At 38.0% G+C, this 23,075-nt stretch overlaps 3 protein-coding genes across 5 annotated transcripts in view; all 3 read right to left on the reverse strand.

Moving 5' to 3' along the window:
* Positions 1-6,176, reverse strand: part of LOC584425 (multidrug resistance-associated protein 5) — a 61,935-nt gene extending 55,759 nt beyond the window's left edge. Inside the window, exon 1 of the mRNA XM_030982417.1 lies at positions 5,648-6,176. The gene's annotated coding sequence lies outside the window, so the exon portion shown is untranslated. The remainder of the gene's footprint in view (positions 1-5,647) is intronic.
* A 9,422-nt stretch (positions 6,177-15,598) lies between these two features.
* Positions 15,599-17,098, reverse strand: LOC105438894 (gastrula zinc finger protein XlCGF7.1). Its single transcript, XM_011667249.2, has one exon. The coding sequence runs from the start codon at positions 17,080-17,082 to the stop codon at positions 16,174-16,176; it is 909 nt and encodes a 302-aa protein (XP_011665551.2). The 5' UTR covers positions 17,083-17,098; the 3' UTR covers positions 15,599-16,173.
* LOC105438893 (gastrula zinc finger protein XlCGF57.1) lies at positions 17,095-22,021 on the reverse strand. Of its 3 annotated transcripts, XM_011667246.2 has the most exons (3): positions 21,911-22,021; positions 19,652-19,805; positions 17,095-18,963 (listed from the first exon to the last, which is right to left on the reverse strand). In XM_011667246.2, exons 2-3 carry the CDS (start codon positions 19,791-19,793, stop codon positions 17,120-17,122), a joined length of 1,986 nt encoding a protein of 661 aa, XP_011665548.2. In that variant the 5' UTR covers positions 19,794-19,805; positions 21,911-22,021; the 3' UTR covers positions 17,095-17,119. The 3 variants fall into 3 exon arrangements, with proteins under 3 accessions (XP_011665548.2, XP_030838285.1, XP_030838286.1); XM_030982425.1 differs by lacking the exon at positions 19,652-19,805 and having other exon boundaries at positions 21,911-22,016; XM_030982426.1 differs by lacking the exon at positions 21,911-22,021 and having other exon boundaries at positions 19,578-19,689.
* Positions 22,022-23,075: the final 1,054 nt, after the last annotated feature.

Genomic DNA, 23,075 nt, shown 5'->3' on the forward strand with positions numbered 1-23,075 from the left:
GTGTGTAAAGTCAATACGGGCCGGAGTGCGGGGGGGGGGGGGGGCGGGGCCTATAATGAAGCAACAAAACTGTAACACTCTCATGAATTGTGTTCTAGTTGCTCAGGGCTTTACTCTTCATCTCAGTGTCACCAAATTTAAAGGTGCTTCAATATAGGCTCCTACCCTGGACGGATTAGTTGCGGTTTCTGCTTTCCGCTTTGGGGCATTCTTTTAATGCCACAACTGAAGGTAGTTTTTCTCCAATCCCCAGAAAATAAGCAACATCACAAGATTTTACACTTTGTGGCATTTCAGTGTTACTTGGTGCTCCAAGCAAGGCTCCGACTTGGGGGCTTGCGGCTTCTCTTTTCACCCTTTTTAAACAACGGGGGGGGGGGGGGGGTCGGGGAATCGTTAATTCCCCGAGAAAATAAATCACACCTCAAACAACGGTCCACCTCATTTCATTGCCACGGATTTTAAAGATGCCTGTTTGATGGACTCGTATTAATTATTTCGCTTGGGGCTTCTGTTTTTCGCGTTTGACACCCTCTACTAAATTAAACAGCAGAATTTTGTTGAACTGAAATTCCCATGGAAAATAAACAAATATTCCTCAAATTTGTGTTCTTTGCGTTTTATTTCATCTGTGTCACTGACTTTAAAGGTGCTTCGAGACTCATATCCTGGACGTTTAATCTGTAGCGGAAGCCTTGACGTGAAGGGCTTTTCCGCAGATCAGAGTTATTGGCCTATATTTAGGGTTCCTACAACCTTTCACCGAGTAAGGTAAGATTACTCGATGTTTGGTTACACCATGGGCCAACCACACGTGGATATAAAGATTACAGCAAAGCAGTTATAGGGGGGGGGGGGGGTGGTCTCAAGCCCTCCCGAATTCTTTGAGCGCCACCATTTAAATACAAGTTGTTCAATCCTCCCCCCCCCCCGCCATTAGACATCTTTATTATATTAAGTTAAAATAATGAGGTACATTATAGAAAATGAACGCAAGTAGCCCAAAGCCCCCCTTTCAAATATTTCTAGTAAAACCACTCCGGGATGTATAATAATCATGCTGTCGGAATTCTTACCACGAAAATTATCAGATATTTGAAATTCATTTTTCACCCCCCTTTTTTTTTTTTTACTCAAACAGAAATTTGAGCAAAGCCTTTCTGTAAGCTGACAAACCTATATGGTCGGACAATTATTGTTTGGTCTTTAAAAACATCCGAAAGCCGGGCGTAAGTTTTTGGAAGTAGGCCTAGGTTAGGGATGAAATTGGGGTTTATGTTAGTTTTAGGTGTAGGGTTATGACTAATAGCCCGTGGTATAGTTTTGAGTTCAGGGTTGAAGTTAATAATGTAGCAAGTGTATAAGGAAAATGACCTCGGAGCTATAATCGGAGCTCAGGAAATATTTGTTTTCTTTAAATAAAATCATTAATGGGGAAATTTCACAACATGATAACCAATTGCATGCCTAATAAACGTAATAATATTATTGAGCCAAATGAAAATCTCTTGCACTATATTATACACTATAGGCCTACTACCACGGCGGCGGCGCCCCCTTCTCTCTCTCTCTCTCTCTCTCTTTCTCTCTCTAATATTATACAAATACTGACTGCTCATGAGGATGATGGTGGGAATTATCACTCCCAAGGTGGTGTTCATACCGGCCCTCCTATCACCCCCGAGGCGAAGCCGAGGGGTGATAGAAGGGCCGGTATGAACACAACCGAGGGAGTGACAATTTCCTCCACAATCCGAAATACAGAGCAGTCCATATTTGTTTTATATACCTCATCCTTTTCGTTGATTCATGAATAGGTCTAGAAAATATATCCAATATCAAGAGTCTATATGCTCCTCACAGTAATATATTTACAGTCTTTTAAAGCTCAAAACAGTTTCAAATCCAGCGCTAAAAGAAATCCAAGTAAGATAATACAGTTACTGCGGTCCAGCGTAAATACACCAGTTTACAGTTGTATCAGTGCGCATGCGCAGACAGAGGTCAGAGGTTATTGGCCCAAAAATTGGGGCCAATAACCTCTGACCTCTGGTATTTATGCGTAAATTAAGATTGCGCCCATGCAAATAATGATGTGCGCGCACAACGCAGCGCGTAGGCAGTGATATCATCAAAATTTGCATGGGCGCAATCTTAATTTACGCATAAATACATGACCTCTAGGTCATTGGCTCTGTTTAAAATGGCGCACACAACTGTAAACTGGTGTATTGCATGGATTGAGCGCGCATTTGAAATCTTGTACGCTCTGTGTGCAAAAGTCGTGGAGGGGTTATAGGAGTCCTATCACAGGGGTTGATAGTAGCTATCAAACCCTCTGACACAATGATAGATCGAAATGCTCCTTGTCATGTGATATAGTTTTGACCAATCAGTGAATGACAATCTATGTATGAGGTATATAAAATATTATACATAAAAGGCTAAAATGCCGGAACTTTGGCTACAATAAGAGAAAAAAAAAATGGTGATATCAGCTATACGTCCTGCATACAGTCTAGTGGTCTTTCATTTATATTTTGCCTACTATAGACTCGACCCTTATATTATTGATATAAATAAATGTATATTATTATACGATCACATTAGGGAAACACAAAAAGTGGTCTCTGTAGACAGGTTCCTTTATATGTTTCAATGGATAGATGTTTATAACTATCACATTTATACAGGGAAACACAAAAAGTGGTCTTTGTAGACAGGTTCCTTTAGTTTATGTTTCAATAGATAAAGATGTATATTTTTAACTATCACATTTATATAGGGAAACAAAAAAGTGGTCTTTGTAGACAGGTTCTTTTAGTATAATGTTTCAAAATGTTATTTTCTCTTTGAAATTCAGATACTGCCCGCCAAATGACTTTTTTGGTACCCTTCCTTCAAATTGTTTTTAATCACTCGTGCGTGTAATATTCATCATATATGAGTTGTACCAAATGAAAGAGGAGGGTCTAAGCTTTACAAATATTATGTGTCATTTATTAATTTCAATTGTGATTAATTTATAATAAAACATCGATAATTCTCAGTTCGTTTTTTCTGGGACGCACTGTATATTATAAAAGTGAGGAATAACCAATACAATGACTTTGGCTATACTCTCGTGGACGTATACCGTCAATGCAAAATTAAAGGAAATTAGATAATCAAAATTCCCCATTGCTGTCCTCCCAAAGAATTCGCTTCAATCCAGCTGAGGCATGCAGCTTTTTTTATTAAAACTCGCCTGCGCCTAAAACAAAAGGAAATTATTAATGAAGGTTGAAGATTTTACAATAATAGGTAAATAGACCGATTTACTAACATAATTATTATTCAAATGTTATGCATATTTTGTAAACATTAAAGGCTGTTCATGACAATCCCAAAGCTTGCCCTGGACTTGCCCGACATAACACATATGCAGACTGGATACCGAGTATTATTGTTCATTCATTGACAACAGGTAAAAGGAAAGAAACATCCATACATTATTTTGAAGAACGAATCTTTTGTCGCCGAAACCAATGGCGCATCTCCGTTGTATTGGTTACAATGCATTGGCATATACCTTCTCAGCCAGTGACCCTGGTTCGATTCGCCGGTGGAGATATTTTGTTTAACCTTTTGAAAAAAATATCCATAAGGAGAGGACATTGTAATTATTATATATAGAGAGAGTTTAGAACATTGTCTAAGATGTAATACATGTAAAATATTGGATCCGTCTTTAATATAATGTCTTGGGTATAGTTTTTCCCCATAATGCGCCCAGTTCATGCACGTACCACGTACTTAAAACCACCTGCAAAAGTAACAACAAGTTGGTTTACTAAAATACTGTACCACGTAAAAGGCAGTGGACATCGCACACTGAATAATAACCTTCATGTGTGGTGTCACATGAACATCGATTTCACCAAGGAGCTGAGTACACCTCCTTTGTTTTTACTATAGTCATTGCATTTGCATGCTCTATAACAATATTATAGGGGAAATAAATACATTATTTTGTAAATAGTTGCACACAACTTGAATGTTTAGGTTTAATTACACTCTCGTTCGTTTTTAGATCATTTTAAAGATAAAGACCAGTTATGGTCATGCATTGTGAAAGAAACGTTGTGGAATCAATCAGTAAAGGTTGATCATCTAGCATTGGTGTGTACAGCAAGGTTCTGGAATCATCAAAATGATAAGAAATTTGGCCCAGTCTTGGTAAAGTTACAAGCACTGTACACAGAAAGATGTATATGGGACTGCGCGACACATGAGCGATATCTATCGGGTCCAATAGATATAATAATTTACCACATAAGGAGTGGAGCATGAGAGATAGAGAGAGTGAGAGAGCCAATTTGAAGAGAACTTTATCATAGAATCGACAACATTAACATCATGCACCCTTTTCATTTTCAAACATGACTTTGTGTAATCATTTCTTTCGTTACGACCAAAATAGAAACAGGAGCTGGCGATGATAATAATTCTCTTCTCACTCAACATACTTGCTGACTCATAATGATTACATTACATAGTGTTTATTGCATATTTCATGCATGTTTCGCACATGGGACTAAAGGGTTGGTGGAGGCCCCTTTATCCTTATAATCAGATCTAATCTGTGCAATTTTGCAGTGTCAAGACCACCGATCATAACAGTAAAACTTGGCCCACGGTGGTCTGGATTCAGATATTAATATAGGGGCACTGAGGGAGGGTGTTTTACTTGGTGAATGAAATTCAAGTCAATTATTTATTTATGATAATTAGACGGCGGTGCATGTCGATGTGGGTCGTTGCGTTTTCTTTTCACGTTCCCCTCCCGGCTGCCCCTTAGTGTTGCTAATGTCAAGAAGTTTTCGAAATACAACCCCACCCCCCCCCCCTCCATTTTTGCAAATCTATAGATCCACCCCTCACCTTCTCTTTTGTCTCCGCGTGATCCCAAACACAAGACGACTTGCCCGTTACATTCTAAAGGCAAACAACCCGCATTTAAACACACCGTATGGATCAATAACACAAAGTTTGTACGAACAGAAATGACAGTCAAACTGAAAGCGTTTTAGTTAAGAAAAAAGTTGTGAAAATCTTATATCTTTATGCTCTATGCAAATTAAGGCTAGGCTCTAACATTTGTTTTGTGGAGTCTCACTAGATTATTGAATAAAACATTCATTTTGTCTCTGTTTAATGTTTTTTGAAATTTTATTGGCGTGTGTTATTGTAGGCCTATATAGCCTACTTGTATGAGAGCTCGGTTCGACGGGTGAATTTTGAAATATCACTATGGCCATGACAAATCAGCTATACCGGGGAGCTATATAGGCCTACCCCGAGGGTTCCAATGATTAACTCGCCCCCCCCCCACCGGCCCCCCTCCTAAGTACAGGTTTCACTAATAAAACTATACTTCAAAAATATCTCTTCAGCCCAGACGACACGGCCCCACCCCTCTCATTCTCTCGTTTCTACTTTAAATCATATAGGTACGGGATATACAGATATTTTGTTGTCCAAATGGCAAACAACAGGTCCATTTCGACTGTAACAGCTAGCCGGCAGAGGCAACTGCACATTAAATCAATGAGTTGTAGGTTTAATCCAGGCTAGATGATTAATATGTATGACAAGTAAGCCTTACCTTATGCGCTTAATCCGAATAGATCCGTATCAAGTTTCGATAAGATCAAAAACACTCTGCAGAAAACAAAAGGTGCAATTTCGTCCTTGATATTAACAAAAAGTCCAAATCACGGATGCGATCGCACGCAGTATCGTTCAGATGTCGTCTGCTGTTACGTGAGAGCGAAGACTTGCAGGAAAAGCACCCTGATCTACCAGCTTTACTTCGCTAATCCGGATAATTAGTTCATTATATTCAACAGGAAATTCAGGCTTTGCGGGAAAGGACCTGCCGCTGGGATTCAATTCGAAATATTGAACTTCGCCGTGGATTAAATGTGAATATGTTCTGCATTAGTAACAAGGTTTATACAGTAGTTGAAAATGCAGATACACCTCTCTATATTTCCGAATGAGGGACGTTATTATCCTCGCTCTCTCTACCTAACCCTTTTTCAGAGCTGCAAAAGCTGCTTCCCACTGAGGTATTATACGGGAGCTAACAAATACTGAAAGTACACGAAGACTAACTTCTACAGTAACTGTATAATGCCGGGTATAGTGCCTCGAACCTGTGTACAGTAGCACCGATCTATAAATAGGCCTACACCTTCACCCGCTTGGAGATCATTCAAGCGGTTATTTTCTTTGTGGAGAGGATCAGAAGAATGGTATTGTTTTTTTAGGGACGGAAAGTATCTTTCATAGGGTAAACAAATTCTTTTTGCATTCACACCGAGCGGGTTTCAGCAGATTACGGTTGTCGGAGTGCTGCATTGTTTCGACACCGTTATATGGCCTACAGAATAGGAAATAAGGATTTAGCAGAGAGTAACTGTAAACGCGATAGTTCAGTATGTAATATAGGTGAAAGGTTATTCAAAGAATAACAATATGGAGAAAAGCAGAGAGAGAGAGAGAGAGAGAGGAGAGAGAGAGGGGAGAAAGAGAGAGAGAGAGAGAGAGAGAGAGGGGGGGGGGGGGAGAGAGAGGGCGAGTGTGAGAGAGATCGAGAGAGGGTGAGGTAGAGAGAGAGAGAGAGAGAGAGAGAGAGCTAGAGAGATCGGGGGAGGGTGAATGAGATAGGAGAGAATTAGATAAGATAATACATAAATTAAGGTAATAACAGTCATAATACATTTTGATAGTTTTGTAATAACTAGATTTATATAGCGCCGTTCAGAGGCGGCCCTCCCGGGGGCAGGGGGGCACAGTGCCCCCAACTTTTTCAAGCACCCGAAAAGTGCCCCTTTTTACATAGGAATTGTGCCCCAGTTTAACTTTGTAAGAAGTGCCCCTTTTTACATAGGAAAAGTGCCCTTTTTACTTTGACAAGTGCCCCTATTAATTTTTAAAAGTGCCTCTTCCCCTTTTCAACTCTGATAAGTGCCCCTTTTATTTGGACACGTGCCTCCTTTCCTTCGAGTGTCTATTTTCCATTCTCATAAGTGCCCCTTTTCAGGTACGAGAAGTGCCCCTTTTCACTTTTAATTAGTGACCCCTTCACCTTTGATAATTGCCCTATTCAAATTTGAGATGTGCCTCTTTTAATTTTTCGAGTGCCCCTTTCTCTTTGTAATAAGTGCCCCTTCCCCTTTTAATAGCTACACCCATTTTAACTCGGATAAGCGCACCTTATATTTTCACATGTGCCCCTTTTCCTTTATAATAAGTGCCCCTTTTCCTAATGATGAGTGCCCCACTAAAAAGAGCCCCTTTCCCTTCTCATAAGTGCCCCTTCTCTGGTAAATGACCCTTTTCAGGTACGAGAAATTACTCCTTTGCACTTCAGATAAGTTCCCCCCTTAACCTCCAATAAATGCCCCTTTAAAATCTGATCGGCGCCCATTTTCTTTCAACTAATGCACATTTTGTTCTTTATTACAAGGGCACCTTCTTCATTCACATAAGTGCCCCTTTTCATATCTGGTCATTGCCCCTTTTCAGGTACGATAAGTGCTTCTTTTCACCTCTGATAATTTCCCTTTTAAAAATGATATGTGCCCCTTTTCCTTTCTTATAAGGGACCTTTCCTTTTTTCACAAATGCCCATTTTACCTCTTATAAATGCCCCTATCAAAATCTGATGGGGGCCCATTTTCTGTTGACAAATGGTTCAGTCAGTAGAGCGTCCGCCTCACAACTGGGAGGTCGTGGGTTCGAACCCCGGCAGCGTCATACCAAAAGACGTTAAAAGATGGGAGTTGTTGCTACCTTGTTTGGCGTTCAACAATAAGGGATAGAGCAACGTCGATCTGGCGCTGCTTAGTGGCTGCCGGGCTCACGATCAGTTGGGCAAAAAGAATTTCCGTTTCGGTTTAATAAAATTTGGAGTGGACTATTAGGCTATTATTATTATTATATTATTATTATGACTGACTTTTTTCCTCCCTGGTGAGTGCCTCTTTTTGAGGGTGTAAGAAGTGCCCCATTTTCACCTCTGATAATTACTCTTTGTACTTTGACACGTGCTCCTTTTCTTTTCTGATAAGTGTCCCCTTTTCCTCTCATCATAAAAAGGCGCCCCAATTTCAAGCGACTAAGAGCAATTTCTCCCAAAGCTTGCTCGCTAGGCTCGTATGCATCTATAGATGATATACTTATGTTACTTATCAAAGGCTTTTTCGGTCTTCCGTTATGAGAATGTGCTTATAACCCCATCAGGATTGGGTTTTTCCTCTTTATAAGATGTAATTTTTCGCATTGCGATCTCACAAGTATTAAACAATTTCCTTGCTCGCTTCGCTCGTTCGCAAATAATTTTTCAGACCATCACATCCAACTGCAAAGCATGATGCTTAATCAAAATCTTGTATGGTGTATAAAGTGAAACAAATATTTAAATCATCCCTGAAAATGTAATCACAATGTAGGGGTATATACCAATGCCTAAAAGATTGTATATTTTCGCCTTGAGATTTCCCTTTGTAGGTGCCCTTTTTTTCTCCAGAAAGTGCCCTTTTTTGTTGGTGCCCCCCCACCACTTTGTAAGTCGCTCGGCCGCCCATGGCGCCGTTTCCAGAGGATACAAGGTGCCTAGTTTGATAGTCTAAGGCCAAATTAAGACGTGTCGAGATATGTTTTCGGATGTTTGTTTGTTTTGAAGAAGTCGCTTGAAGTATTATATCTCAGAAATGTGTTTCATAGGCGTGGGACAACGGATGAAAGGACTTGTTGATACAAGTGACTCGATCGAGAGACCGTTATAAAGCAGAGCAAAATAATATAAAGTGACCGCAACTTCAGAGTGAAACCATGTGAATGTAATTTAAATGCATTTTACATTTCAGGAAAATTAATGTACCTGAACCTGTCAAGGTCACAAAGAAATTCGCTCTCTGTTTACGGACGCTTCCACGCTCATAATATAGTAAAAGAGACTTGAAAAACAGTGAGTAATGGACAAAACTAAAAGAAAAGACACGAATAAAGAGAAAAGGAGAAGGAAGATATATCGAAGAAGGCTCAGGAGAAAGATTTGCTGTTTGCCAAGCCTTCATTGGATAAAATATGACTGCTAGGGTTGCAAGAATAGATATATTGGTGGCAGATTGGGTTGATCGATGAGGGGTGTGTGCATGGAATTGGGGGGGGGGGGGGGCACGCGAGGGGGGTGTGCCCCTATATCTGCCACTTCGATTTTTGCCAATTAAATCATGAAACAGTTTTGCAGGTACCAGCAGAATAATATTAACAAAAGGCATTTTAAACAGCACCCCCACCCTCCTAAAGAAAAAAAAAAAAAAAAAAGGTCAAAATTCAACCCCGAAAATGCCCGAAATTGGGCTAATATTTGCTGTAATGTTGTCATTTTCAATTTCAAGTTCTATTGTTGGCTATTGGATTTTTGTCACAAATCTTATGTTTACAAAAAAAATTACCATTATAAGTGGATACTGGGTGCCAAGTGATCATATGAACTCCTCATCCGGTGACATCCAGTCAAACACCGAGGTTCTGTTTTCTCCTATCTTCTCATTTTTTATTTTCTTTATTTACAGTTTTTTGGTCCTTATAACAAAATAATCACGGAGAATCATACAATTTTGGTTTTGGTAACAGGATTAATTTATTTTTCACACTTAGGGCTATCAAAAACTCTCAAAATTGTCGTCACTTCTCTTGACCAACTTAGATCACCATCTGGCAGCAATACACCAGTTTACAGTTGTATCAGTGCGCATGCGCAGACAGTTGACCTCGGGTCATTGGCCCCAAAATTGGGGCCAATAACCTCTGACCTCTCCCAGGACCAAAATCCAATTGAAACCAGTTGAAATCTCCAACTGGTTTCAATTGGTTTCAACTGGTTTCAATTGGTTTCAATTGGTTTCAATTGGTTTCAATTGGAATATAAAATTTCCAGTTGAAACCAATTGCCGAACTGGAAAATATTGTTATGGGTACTCATTTCCAGTTCAAACCAATAAGAAGTTCAACTGGAAACAGTAAGATGATTTTTCTGTTACTCAATTGGTTCCAGTTAGAATTCATTTCCAGTTACCCAACTGGTTCCAGTTAGCATTCATTTCCAGTTAGAAGTCATTTCCAGTTACCCAACTGGTTCCAGTTAGAATTCATTTCCAATTACCCAATTGGTTCCAGTTAGAATTCATTTCCAGTTACCCAACTGGTTCCAGTTAGCATTCATTTCCAGTTAGAAATCATTTCCAGTTACCCAACTGGTTCCAGTTAAAATTCATTTCCAGTAACCCAACTGGTTCCAGTTAAAATTCATTTCCAGTTACCCAACTGGTTCCAGTTAGCATTCATTTCCAGTTAGAAGTCATTTCCAGTTACCCAACTGGTTCCAGTTAGAAGTCATTTCCAGTTACCCAACTGGTTCCAGTTAGAATTTATTTTCAGTTACCCAACTGGTTCCAGTTAGCATTCATTTCCAGTTAGAAGTAATTTCCAATTACCCAACTGGTTCCAGTTAGAATTCATTTCCAGTTACCCAATTGGTTCCAGTTAGCATTCATTTCCAGTTAGAAGTCATTTCCAGTTACCCAACTGGTTCCAGTTAGAATTCATTTCCAGTTACACAATTGGTTCCAATTGGAAATATTTCCAGTTACCCAACTGGATCCAATTGAAACCAGTTAATTTGCATATTATCTGCTTGTGTGCAGATCAATGTTTTATGTAATTTATTTTGATTTACAATGCACTTATTAATTAATTTTCATTTGCAAGTAATGCATTTGTTTCAGATAAATATAAAGATTAATTAGCAATGATAAGCATGTTCATTAGTAACATATTTTTGTAATTACACAGATTAAAAGTTGATTATTAAAACACTAACCATGTACAAAATACATCAAATACAAACATATATAATGGCAATGCCTTCCTTGTTAATTATATTATATGGTCTGCATATTATAATGCCCTTTACATTGTACTTAATGTAGACACATATAACAATGCTTCTGTGTTGACATGAGCGATAATTAGTGCAAGAGCTTATTAACTTATAACTAATTAAGTTTATGCCAACTGTAAGTTTCAATTGGATCCAATTGAAACCAATTGAAACCAGTTGAAACCAATTGAAACCAGTTGAAACCAATTGAAGCCAACTGGTTTCAATAGGGAAATTGGAACAACTGGTTCCAGTTGAAACCAATTAGGCAACTGGAACCAGTTGGCAATTGGTTTCAACTGGTTTCAATTGGAACCAGTTGGCAATTGGTTTCAACTGGTTTCAATTGGAACCAGTTGGCAGCTGGTTTCAATTGGAACCAGTTGTTCCAATTTCCCTATTGAAACCAGTTGGCAACTGGTTTCAATTGGTTTTGCTCCAATTGGTTTCAACTGGATTTTGGTCCTGGGCTGGTATTTATGCGTAAATTAAAATTGCGCCCATGCAAATGATGATGTGCGCGCACAACGCAGCGCGCAGGCAGTGATGTCATCATTATTTGCATGGGCGCAATCTTAATTTACGCATAAATACATGACTCCTATAGGTCATTAGCTTTGTTTAAAATGGCGCACACAACTGTAAACTGGTGTATGACTGACAGTCACTGTCCTGAAACAATCATAATTTTGTGATGGCGCCCTCTTCGTACCAGGGATGGTCAGGACATCTTTTCTGCTTGTTTTGCTACTTCGGGGTCTTTTTCTTGATTGTCTCGTTACACGACTGTAAATTATTCTTTTGGATCCTCTGAATGCCTTGACCGCAAGATTGCAGGAATGAATGGTTGACCCCCAGCAAACGTCGTGATATGGAAGAAACACAGCGTAATGGGGAGGGGGGGGGGGGGGGGCAGAGGGGCATTGATCGAATTAAAAACGAATTAATAATCTGCCGTAGTGTTAAAGATTATAAGTATAGCCCATCAGCCAAATTTGATGTTCCCTTTCTTCTTCTCTCACTTCTCCTTGTTTTAGCCCCCCCGGCCCCCCCCCCCCTCGCGAGAACGGAGGGATACCATGCGTGTTCCCAAAATCTCCGGCTCGTAACAAAAGAAAAAGGTCTATAGTTACACGTATTGACTTTACACACCAGATTTTTCCTGAAGGGGGAGGGGCGGGTTTTAGCCCCCCCCCCCCCCACACTGGGTGTTATTTAGGGTACGCGTATGCATTTTCGCTCCCTTTGAAAGCACCCCCGAAGTCCGGTGTTTAAAGTCAATACGGGCCGATCTTTTTTTGTATTACGAGCCGGACTAGTGTTGCGAAAAAAATACCCTTTACTGGAGATTTTTGGAACATGAATACGGTCCCTCCGTCCCCGGAGCGAGGTAAGGGGGGGGGGGGGGTAGCTTCAAATTGATTAATTTGTTGTCCGCTGCATCATTTCTGGCAAACTATTTTTATCGAGATACGTTGTGATTTCCTTCTTTCCTTTCACAATCCTCCAACCTCTTCAACACGTTGTTCTCCCATGGGCGTCTAGAGAATATTTTGAACAGAGGGGGTGGTGGTGGTGGGGGAGGGGGTGTCTGGCTATATATCTGTTCTGAGAAATTTGTACTGAGCGACCCACAGGAGTTACGAACATTTTTCTAATAAGCCCTACCCCCTCTAAAATGGATCCGGGCTAACTCGGCCTCAATGCAATTTACCCTAACCCTAAACATGTCTCCGGCCCCGAGTTAGCCCGACTTCGCTTTTTATGTCCTTTTTCATGTCACGACACTTAATACCCCTCCGCCGCGTCAAATGCCCCCCCCCTCTCTCTCTCTAATTCACACACACTGGTTCCCTCCATCCCCCTCTTTTTCTTTCATTCTCTCTCTATCAGTTGTTATTTCACAAATTTCACGATTCTTGTACATGTATCAATGACACTGCTTCTGTTGAATTCACAATTTCCTTTATTTCTACTGCTACTGGTATAGTTGAAGAAACATGAAATATTACGCATTGATTGATTGATTGATTTTATTTATTCATTTCATATAACAATTGTTTGCACTATAAAGAATATAGTTGACAAAGTAAGATCAAAATTATGAAATGAAACAGAAACCTACTGGAAAGCATAGCTTGTTTTTGTAGGTTACCAAGAATAACTATAATATGAACATTATTATAATTTTTTTTAAAGTGTCTTAGTAATCACAGTAAAATAGATATAATATAATAACATATTTTCGTAAACCATTTTAAAGTATCTAAATAAGTATCTAAATAAGTATCTTAATAATCATTAATTTGACATCAGCTAAACACTAAAACCTACAAAGTCAACGCCATTCAGAATTCATATCCATGGTTATTCATAATAAATGAATCGTTTATCTTTTTTTTTATCAGACTGAGCAAACCAGCACTTTTTACCTTAAATATACATGTATGCACAGATCAATACATTTTTGCGAATATTTTTCAGTAGGTTTAAAAGAGCAGCTGCGCATTGGCAAAAATGCAACAATTTGAATTTTAAAAAAAAGAAAAAAGATAAACATTAAAAAAAAATATTAAAAAAATAAAATAAAAATGCAACAATTTCAGTGTCACTACACATGTCAAGGATTATTGGTCAAAATGTTAAAATTTCAGTCGATATACTTTCTATCTAGTCTCATGAATATCATCAACATATAATAACCACAACAACAAAACAAAGACAAACAACAACAAATACACAAAAATACACGAAAAATAATAATTAAATAGCAATAATCATCATAAACATTTGTCCTTTATAATTTAGTCCAACATAAGTCTTGCAAGATTTATGAAATATTACTTCTAAACTTCTTCAAATTACTGTTTGAAAACGTCTGTCTGGATATAGGACGTGCAGTAACACTGGGCAAAGTGGGTATATTGATTTTCACACATGGAAGTTCAAAATAAGCGGCCATATTCTGAAACGATGTTATCTTTCATGTTATTTAGGGGAAAAAATGCTAATATTGTCACAACAAACTCAAAATGTGCAGAACAGACTATACCATTTGGTGCTTGTGCAGACGTATCTTTTAACCGATGGCTTTTCTTAATATTGACTTGTTTCGACAATTAACATCGTTTACAGAATACCATCCAAGGTCAATAAATGTAATACATCTGAGACAATGTATTTTTTCTTCAAAATGTTAAAGGTCGGTTGATATACTTACTATCTTTAAAATAAAATAAAACAAACAAGAATGCATTACAATGTACCAACTTTCGCACATAAAAGATCAAAACAATGTTCGTAACAGAAGTAAATCATACAAAAATTACATATTTTGGTCTTCAAAATGTTACAATGTCAAAGATATATTTATCTATCTGTTGAAGTAAAAAGAAATATACAGTACAACATACTGGCTTTAGCACCTTTAAAGATTAAAATAAGGTTTACAGTATGACACCAGAGAAAATTGGCATACTTTGTCCTTCAATAATCAATACAAAATGCATATAATATTATGGTCCTTCATTATTCGTTTAAAAAAACCTAACAGGCTTTAGTTGAAAAAAGGTTATACAAAAAAGTAAATGGAAATATCCTACATAATATATATTTAAAAAAGAAAAAAAGAAGAAGTAGTGTCCACTGTCTAGGGATCTGACCTGAGCAACTGGTCAGTTACTTCTTATTGTTTAATTTTTGTAAAGTGTGTAAAAGGTCCTTTGACCCAAGTTGAGTACAAGGCCTATAAGGCTCATATACATTTGAAGAAAAAAAAAGATAATTTAACCAACCACATGATATGATGGGGGCATGTTCAGAGTAATAATCAAAAAATAATACATCCCCCTAATTCTCACTCGTTTTAACAGTTTGAAAAAATGTACAAAGCTTTACACAGCCGAGGAATGAAGATAAAAGGAAAGGGGAGAAAAAGCTAGAAACAATGGACACCATATCTAACATGTACAAAAAATACTTTTCATACTACACGTTGTCAACATCAGCAATCAATTCTGTGGAGATGATCTACATGTATGCACATGGCAATTTAGATAGTGCTCCCAGCTACATTTATAAAACACTACTTAATCAACAAAACCAAACTCATTTCCCCTAGTGGCCAGAGACCTTGTATCTTTAAAACAACAATTTCAGCTGTCTTTTAGTGTGGTGACATGTCACATGATAAGATTTGTATATGGTAATTGGCTGTCATTAGAGCATTTCACAAATTTGTATGAAACGAAAGAATGCTATTTCTCTATAGCATGTCCCTGGTACGAGCCAGCAATATGCCATTTCCCTTTCATAGTGCATATACATGTATGCCCAGCGGGACAATTGCGATAACTGCATTGACATGTAAATTCTATATGACCTCAGAGATATTTACCTCTGAAAATATCTCTGACTTACGTACTATGTCCCATTTGCAGGCCAAAAAAAGAAAAGGTTAGATTCCAACGGCATTTGAAAGATTACGGTATACTAATTTAGAACTTTCGTCAAAACAAAAGAGATTTAAAATGTCTTTAAGTAGGAAAATAACGACTATTAGTTGTCGAATCTACTTAAGTGATTGCAATTCATTTAGTAAGTCTGATTTTCAGACCCTTGTACCAAATGATCATACGTTTTATGCTGCACAAAGATTCAATCGGTTTAATTTTGGCCATTACAAGAATTGTGTTATTGATGCAGACAAATGCTCATACCGGTATACCCTTTACAGCTCATTTGATGTATGTTATTACCAAAGAAGTCAGTCAGTCAGCCAGTCACTCACACAATAGTGTCTGACAGTGAAGTCTAGAAAATGAACGGGTCTCCTTGCATTGATTTGAATATTAGGACACTGCTAACGTTTAAATTTCACAGTTAGGCCATATACAATGTACGTCATATTCATAATTCCTGCAAAGTTCTACAGAATTTGATGTTGGCTGCAAAAGGGGCATAGTATCTTTAATACTACATTGAAATTCTACGTCATCGAACTTTCTTCTAAAGTCTTGTCTGACAAAAGTTATTTTGATTGCAATTTACTGCTAGTCAAGAAACATCTACATTGTACATCTCTTAACAGAACAAAACATGGGGCAAATTCAATACATGGAGATTGGTACTCACACATATCAGCAATGATTTCATCATCAGAAAGCATGCTTTTAGTATCAAACGCTGGGAAGGGGATTATCCTGTTGTTCTCTGTCAGGTCTTTTCTTGCATACCTTTTTCATATGTACTGCAAGTGAAATCTTGGAAGAAAACCTTTTACCACACATTGCACACTCAAAAGGCTTTTCACTTGCATGGGTCTTGATATGTTCTTGGAGAACAGAATTTCTGATGAATCCTTTTGGGCACATTGGGCACTGATGAGCCTTTTTGTCAGAGTGATATTTCATATGCTGCGCCAGATAGCTCTTTAGGGAAAATCTCTTATCACAGGCAGAACATTGAAACGGTTTAACTTCAGGATGATTTTTCATGTGGATTGAAAGCTGATACTTCGTAAAATTTGTCTCTTGACAAATCATACATTGATGAACCTTTTTTACTCTCGAGTGTCTATTCTCATGGTCTTTAAGATTACATTTCAAAGCAAAGCATTTGTTACAAACAGAACACTTGTATGGCTTTTCTTTTGTGTGTGATCGCATATGTATTGTATATGTCTGCTTAAGGTAGAATGCTTTACCACATAAGGAGCACAGATGAGGCTTTATTGCAGCATGGGTTTTCAAATGTTGGCGAAGTGTATCCTTACGCTTGTATGTTTTATCACAAACAGAACACTTATGAGGTTTTTCTTCCGAGTGGGTTTTCATATGTCCATTCAGACTTCTCTTATCCGAATATGATTGCTCACACACAGAACATGAAAGGGGATTTCCTTCACTGTGCATTCTCATGTGAAGTGAAAGCTTATACTGTGTGACATATGCCTTTTCACACATGGCACATTGATAAGGTTTTTCTTTTGAGTGTGTTGTCATATGATCTCGAAGATTCCACTTTAAAGAAAAGCGTTTGTTACAAACAGAACACTCATGGGGCTTTTCTTGTGTATGGGTTCTCATGTGGTTTGAAAGATGATGTTTAAGGGAGAATGCTCGATCACAAACAGAGCATACATGAGCCTTTTCTCCGGAGTGGATTTTCATGATTCTGAAGATTACCCTTATTTAAGAATGCTTTATCACAATGAAAACACTTGACAGGTTTTTCTTCATTGTGCATCCTTATGTGAAGTGAAAGCTTATACTGTGTGACATATGCCTTTTCACACATGGAACATTGATAAGGTTTTTCTTTTGAGTGTGTTGTCATATGATCTTGAAGATTCCACTTGAAAGTAAAGCGTTTGTTACAAACAGAACACTCATGGGGCTTTTCTTGTGTATGGGTTCTCATGTGGTTTGAAAGATGATGTTTAAGGGAGAATGCTTGCCCACAAACGGAGCATACATGAGCCTTTTCTCCGGAGTGAGTTGTCATATGTTTGTGAAGATCAACCTTATTAAAGAATGCTTTATCACAATGAAGACACTTGTGAGGTTTGTCTCCTGAGTGAATTTCCATGTGGAGTGAAAGCTCTTTTTTTGTGAAATTTGCCTCTTTACAAAACTTACATTCATGAGACTTTTTTTCTGTGTGTGTTTTCATGTGTGATTTAAGATTCCACTTGAGAGAACAACGTTTGTTACAAAAAGAACACTCGTATGGCTTTTCTTGTGTGTGTGTTAGCATATGGGTTGAAAGATGATGCCGATAGGAGAATCCCCGTCCACAAACGGTGCACAAGTGAGGCTTTTCTTCTCTGTGGATCCTCATGTGTTGTTTCACGTAACTCTTCGCAGAAAACTTTTTGTTACACACAGAGCATGAATATTGTTTTTCTTTGGTGTGAGTTCTCGTGTGACTTAATAAATCACCCGCTCTTGCAAACATTTTGCCGCAAATGGCACATTGGTAATTCTTCTCTCCTGAATGAACGATCTTGTGCTGCAGAAGAAGACGTCTCTGTTGAAATTTTTTGTCACACTTAAGACATTGATGTGACTTTTCTTTAGTATGGGACTTCATGTGTTGTGTAAGGTAAGTCTTTAGGGGAAATCCCTTGCTGCAGACAGAGCACTCATAAGGCTTTTCCCCTGTGTGGACTATCATGTGTACTGTAAGCCGAGTCTTCTGCCCATATGTCTTTCCACAAACGGAGCAACAATATGGCCTTTCCCTTTTGTGGACTGCTTTGATGTGTTTGGTAAGATTGCACTTGACGGAAAATCTCTTGTCACAATGCGAACATTCAAAAGGCTTTTCGCCTGTGTGGATCCGCATATGGATTAAAAGCTTAGCCTTTGTGGAAGATACCTTATTGCAAACAGAACACTTATACGTCTTTTTACCTTCACGTCTACTCATGCTCTCTTTGAGCCGAAGTCTTCGGCGGTACCTTGCGTTACGATCGGAACATCCAGACGACTTTTTCCCTTCATGAATTCTCATATGTCGCACAAGCAAACACTTCTTGAAGAAACTTTTGCCACACTCCAAACACTGATGTTGCTGACAATTTTTGTTCACACGTTTGGAGTTGTTAGTTGGCGAAGCGCATGGTAGCGTCTGGTCTTTGTCTTGAACTACATGTACTGTCCCTTGAAGTTTTTCATCGCTTTCCCTTACTTCCGTACTCATCTCTCCATGCGTCTGGTGCAGAGGTGCAAGATCCTCTGTATTCCTTCCTTCCATACTCCTCTCCAGAGAACCATCTTGATTCGATAAATGACTTGTGTCATTCCCACTCATCAAACCCTTTCCCATACAAGGATTAGTCGCACTCTCAGCTGTAGGGTGTTCCATAAGAAAATCACATACTTTAACTTGAAGTCTCTCATCATCTTTTAGTGCTCTTATCATGCTGTTGCTATTGCTGGTAGGGTCCATGTACAAACCGCCATCTGAGAAGAGAAATCATTATACATTATTGACTACTTTGAAGAAAATCAAAATCAAATCACTTATTCCTTTCCTTCCCTTTAATTAAAAAAAAATCTTTTCTTTGTTGTTGTTGAAGGTTTTACATCACAATGGAGGTGTTGTGGTACAGCATTCTTTTACTCAACTATCTGTCCAAGGGTTGAAGTTTCAAATCTCAGCAAAGGCACTCAGGGCCTTTTGCTTGAATTTCTTAAAAACGTTTTTGTCATAAAATTTCTATTGGCAAATTGCCTTAATCCTCTCAAACTACTCCCCTGGGATGCCAGAGGGCCCAATTTTTTCAATTGGCAATTTTCATATAAACTGAATGTAATGCAAAGGTCTTTTGGAAGTGCCTCAATTAAAATTATTTCATTCACCTGTTACAAATACATGTAATTGTATATCAGAAGGTAGAATGCAAATTGCATATGTGTTGTTAGGTAGGGAAAGCCATAATGTTTGTCCTACCTAGCAACAACTAATGCAAACAATTCACCTTCTGACTATTTTGATACAATTATTTTTAACAGGTGAATGAAATAATTTGTATCGAGGCAATTCGTAAAGACATGCATGCATTAAATTTGCTTACATTACGAAAAATGACCTATTCCGTCAGACCAAGCGTAAACAATTTCCCGAGGAGTTTACACACTTCTTTAATACCTTGATACAGCTCGGCCTCATGATCATCTTTGTCTTCTGTTTTTACATGGTATTGGTAGACCTGAAAATCTGCCAATTCCGGTATTTGAAGCACTGTGTAAATCTCTGCCTCGATTACGACGTCACTTTCTTTACTTTCCATTTTGCACTAGGCCTACAAGGAAAAATTTTAACGACAAAAAAAGATTACTTAACTAGTACACATATCTTTTTCACTCTTTACGTCTTCATCCTATCCACTTTGGCTGCAATATTACATTCACTGTCATTGTAAAATAGCAAAAACTGAAATATGAACTTTGACTTACAAAATAAATTTGTAATTCGAGACAGACTTGTCAACAAGATTCGTTGTCAGCCATCTTGATTTAAGTATAATGAATATTCATTGAAATCTTTCTAACGTCCAATAGCTACGTACGAGACCAGCTTGGCTGACCCATTGATATTTTGATATTCATAAACCAATATCAAACGAATGATCTGATTGGACATCGGCTTTGTTTTAGTACATTGACCAGGAAAGGCAGAAATATATCGGCCGGGTCGTGTCATAGCTTACAATTTTAATACATTGAACAGTACAACTCACTGGTTCTGAGATGAAATTGGATAGATTCGATAAAGCAAGCCGTAAATTTCCCCATTGGAATTACGTAATGACAATTTTATGAATTTTATATAAGAAAGAAAAATATAAACTTTCTAAGACTTATGTCTGATTTATGAATCAGACAATTAGATCTGAAAATTATAAATAAAGAAAAGCAGGGGATAAGTTATTGTACTACCACATTTGTACCAACATCGCTAGTATTCTTCCCCCGTTGGCGTTGTGCGAGTACCGCCTGTGTATGGGGATGGGGAAGGTTGACAAATGTCAGTTTTATTAAGAAATTACCAATACCAGACGATTATTTCTGTCTCGACAAGCGCAAGCCAGGGCAAACTGGAAAACCCATGGATTTTTTTTTTGTGTGTGAACATTATCATTATTAAAAATCAAATTTGAAGAGAATCATTTTGAGTGCAGGGGTGGTATTCTGAACCCTGTGTTATATTGTTGTATCTTTGAAGATAAGATAAAGTTGGTATTCTGAACATTGTTGTAACTTTTGTGTTATCTTATGTTGTATCTTTTCTCTCATCTTATTGGCCGCGCCTGCACTCATACTTTGGTGCGCTTGTAATTGTGCGTATTATTAATAAAGTGGCATTTAATCCTCATTTGCATATGCGCACGGGAGATGATATGTCGAGATAATTGGTATTCTGAAAGTTGTTGTATCTTTTATCTTATCTTATCTTGCATGGTATTTACAACAATATTTACAACAGGTAGGGGGTTGTTGTATCTTTCGTGGTGATATAATGGCGGCAATATTTTTTGCCCAGAACCAACTTCGTGCCAATAGACGAGTTAGAAGAACATTGTGTGTTGACCGGAAACATCACAGATGAGAACTTTTTAAGATATTACATGCTAGGATATGATGATTTTAATGCTCTCATCTTAACCAATATAGTGAAAGCGTGATTTGTCTTCATGATCCAAATTCAACAGCGCATAATGATGACGCGCGTAATAAGTGCTCAAATAACTAATTACGCCCAAGATTAGTATGCGCTAGGTGCATCTTCAGATATGGCATAAAGTATTCCTATTGGTTGACCTACTTATCGTGCTTATAAAATAGATTTTGATTGGTAGGGTCCATAAAAATGGGCGTGTCATTAATGGTCAAAGATAAGATAGAGGCGGTCCTTCAAGAGATAATACAGGGATTAAACAATGTTCAGAATACCAACTTACAACAATATTAGCGCTGTGTTATCTCTGGAAGATACAACAAAAGATAACACAAAACTTACAACAATGTTCAGAATAGATCTACCACCCCAGGACAGGCGGACCGAGGCGGTTGCAAGCCAAGTACTGGTAAGGCTTGCCACCGCTTGGTGATATCAATATCATATATTTCATACATCACCAAGCATGTAACAGTGTAAGGCTAGAGCAAACCCTCAGTCCTCACATTCTTTTATTTTCTTTATCATCTCACTCTCCCTCAGTCTCACACAGCACAGCTCAGGCCGCCGGGCGCGGACCCGGCGCGGACCTAGCTCGAACGCTCTCCGAGCCGAGCCAGGGCGCCGGAGATCTCGTCCAACATCACCTCAAGAATGTCTGTTTGACTACCGATCTAGTTTTAGCATGAATTGATCAATAAGTTAATTAACATAAAATCACAAACTTACTTGCATGTTCACACCATACACAGGAATACGGTCGATGTTTTTCAGTACAATCTCAAGTGTATATCTGCTGCTGATGATTGATAGCGCGGCTTCATGTGGTGCTTGTTTAAAGCAACAGAGGGCTCGCTTTAATATGCAAATTATGGAATTCCTCGTAAGCTTCTAAAACTAAAAAGAATGTTGTTTTTTCCTTTCTGGTTTCTAGAAACGATATTTTGTTTTGAACCACAAAAGTCAATATTTTATCGTAACATAATATATCGGTTTGCTTGTTATAAAGAACAATACGAAAAGTATAGCTGTGTGTAAATGTAATGAATTTTCTGTTCTTGAAATCAGATTGAAAATATATTCTGGGAGAGTCGGCCTCTATATAGCAAACAATGCCTATTCGGGTCCCCCATGTTCCCCCTTTTCTTATGTTAATTGAGATCTGATTTGGTGCGATATCCACCTGCCAGTGACCATGCAGTGAGGTCTAATCCCTCCTGACCAAACTAGTGCAGATATGCTATTTAAACAAATATCAGTCACAAACGGGCCCAATGTGTTGATTATATGCTATGTATGTTTTTTAATCGGACACCCATTCCATTTCCAGGATAAATATTTTCTGTTGATTCATGAAAATATGTTTATAAAAATGAACGATTATGGATATATCAAACATGAAAACAGTTGACCTCAATTGGCAGTCTCATTTTTTTTTAAAAGTTCAAGATATTTTGCGTTGAAGTATATATGATGGTGCATGTATTGCATACATAAATATGTTTATACATGTGTACACATTGTACATATATATGGGCATGAGGAAAACAAATTCATCGGAATAAAAAAGGACAATAAATAATATGAAAATAGGCCTATATGAAGCAATGAATATTGAGGGAAATATGTTGCAAACGAGTCGATCTTGGCAAAGTTGACTAGAGATTTTCATAGCGCTCCTAATACTTGGTTATCATATTTTCATTTTTTTTCTTTGATATTTGGTAGTTTTGTTTTTATTTTTGCCATTGTTAAAGTTATTATCATTGTTAAAGTTATTATCATTATCATTATCATTACTAATATTATATCATAATCATTACTATTAATATTATTATTACACACTTAGAACTGCCAGTTCAAGCCAGCCATTATGGAACTGGGCTCATGAATA

The sequence above is a fragment of the Strongylocentrotus purpuratus genome, unplaced genomic scaffold (assembly GCF_000002235.5).
Source record: "Strongylocentrotus purpuratus isolate Spur 01 unplaced genomic scaffold, Spur_5.0 spur5_scaffold_12, whole genome shotgun sequence".
NCBI lineage: Eukaryota > Metazoa > Echinodermata > Echinoidea > Camarodonta > Strongylocentrotidae > Strongylocentrotus > Strongylocentrotus purpuratus.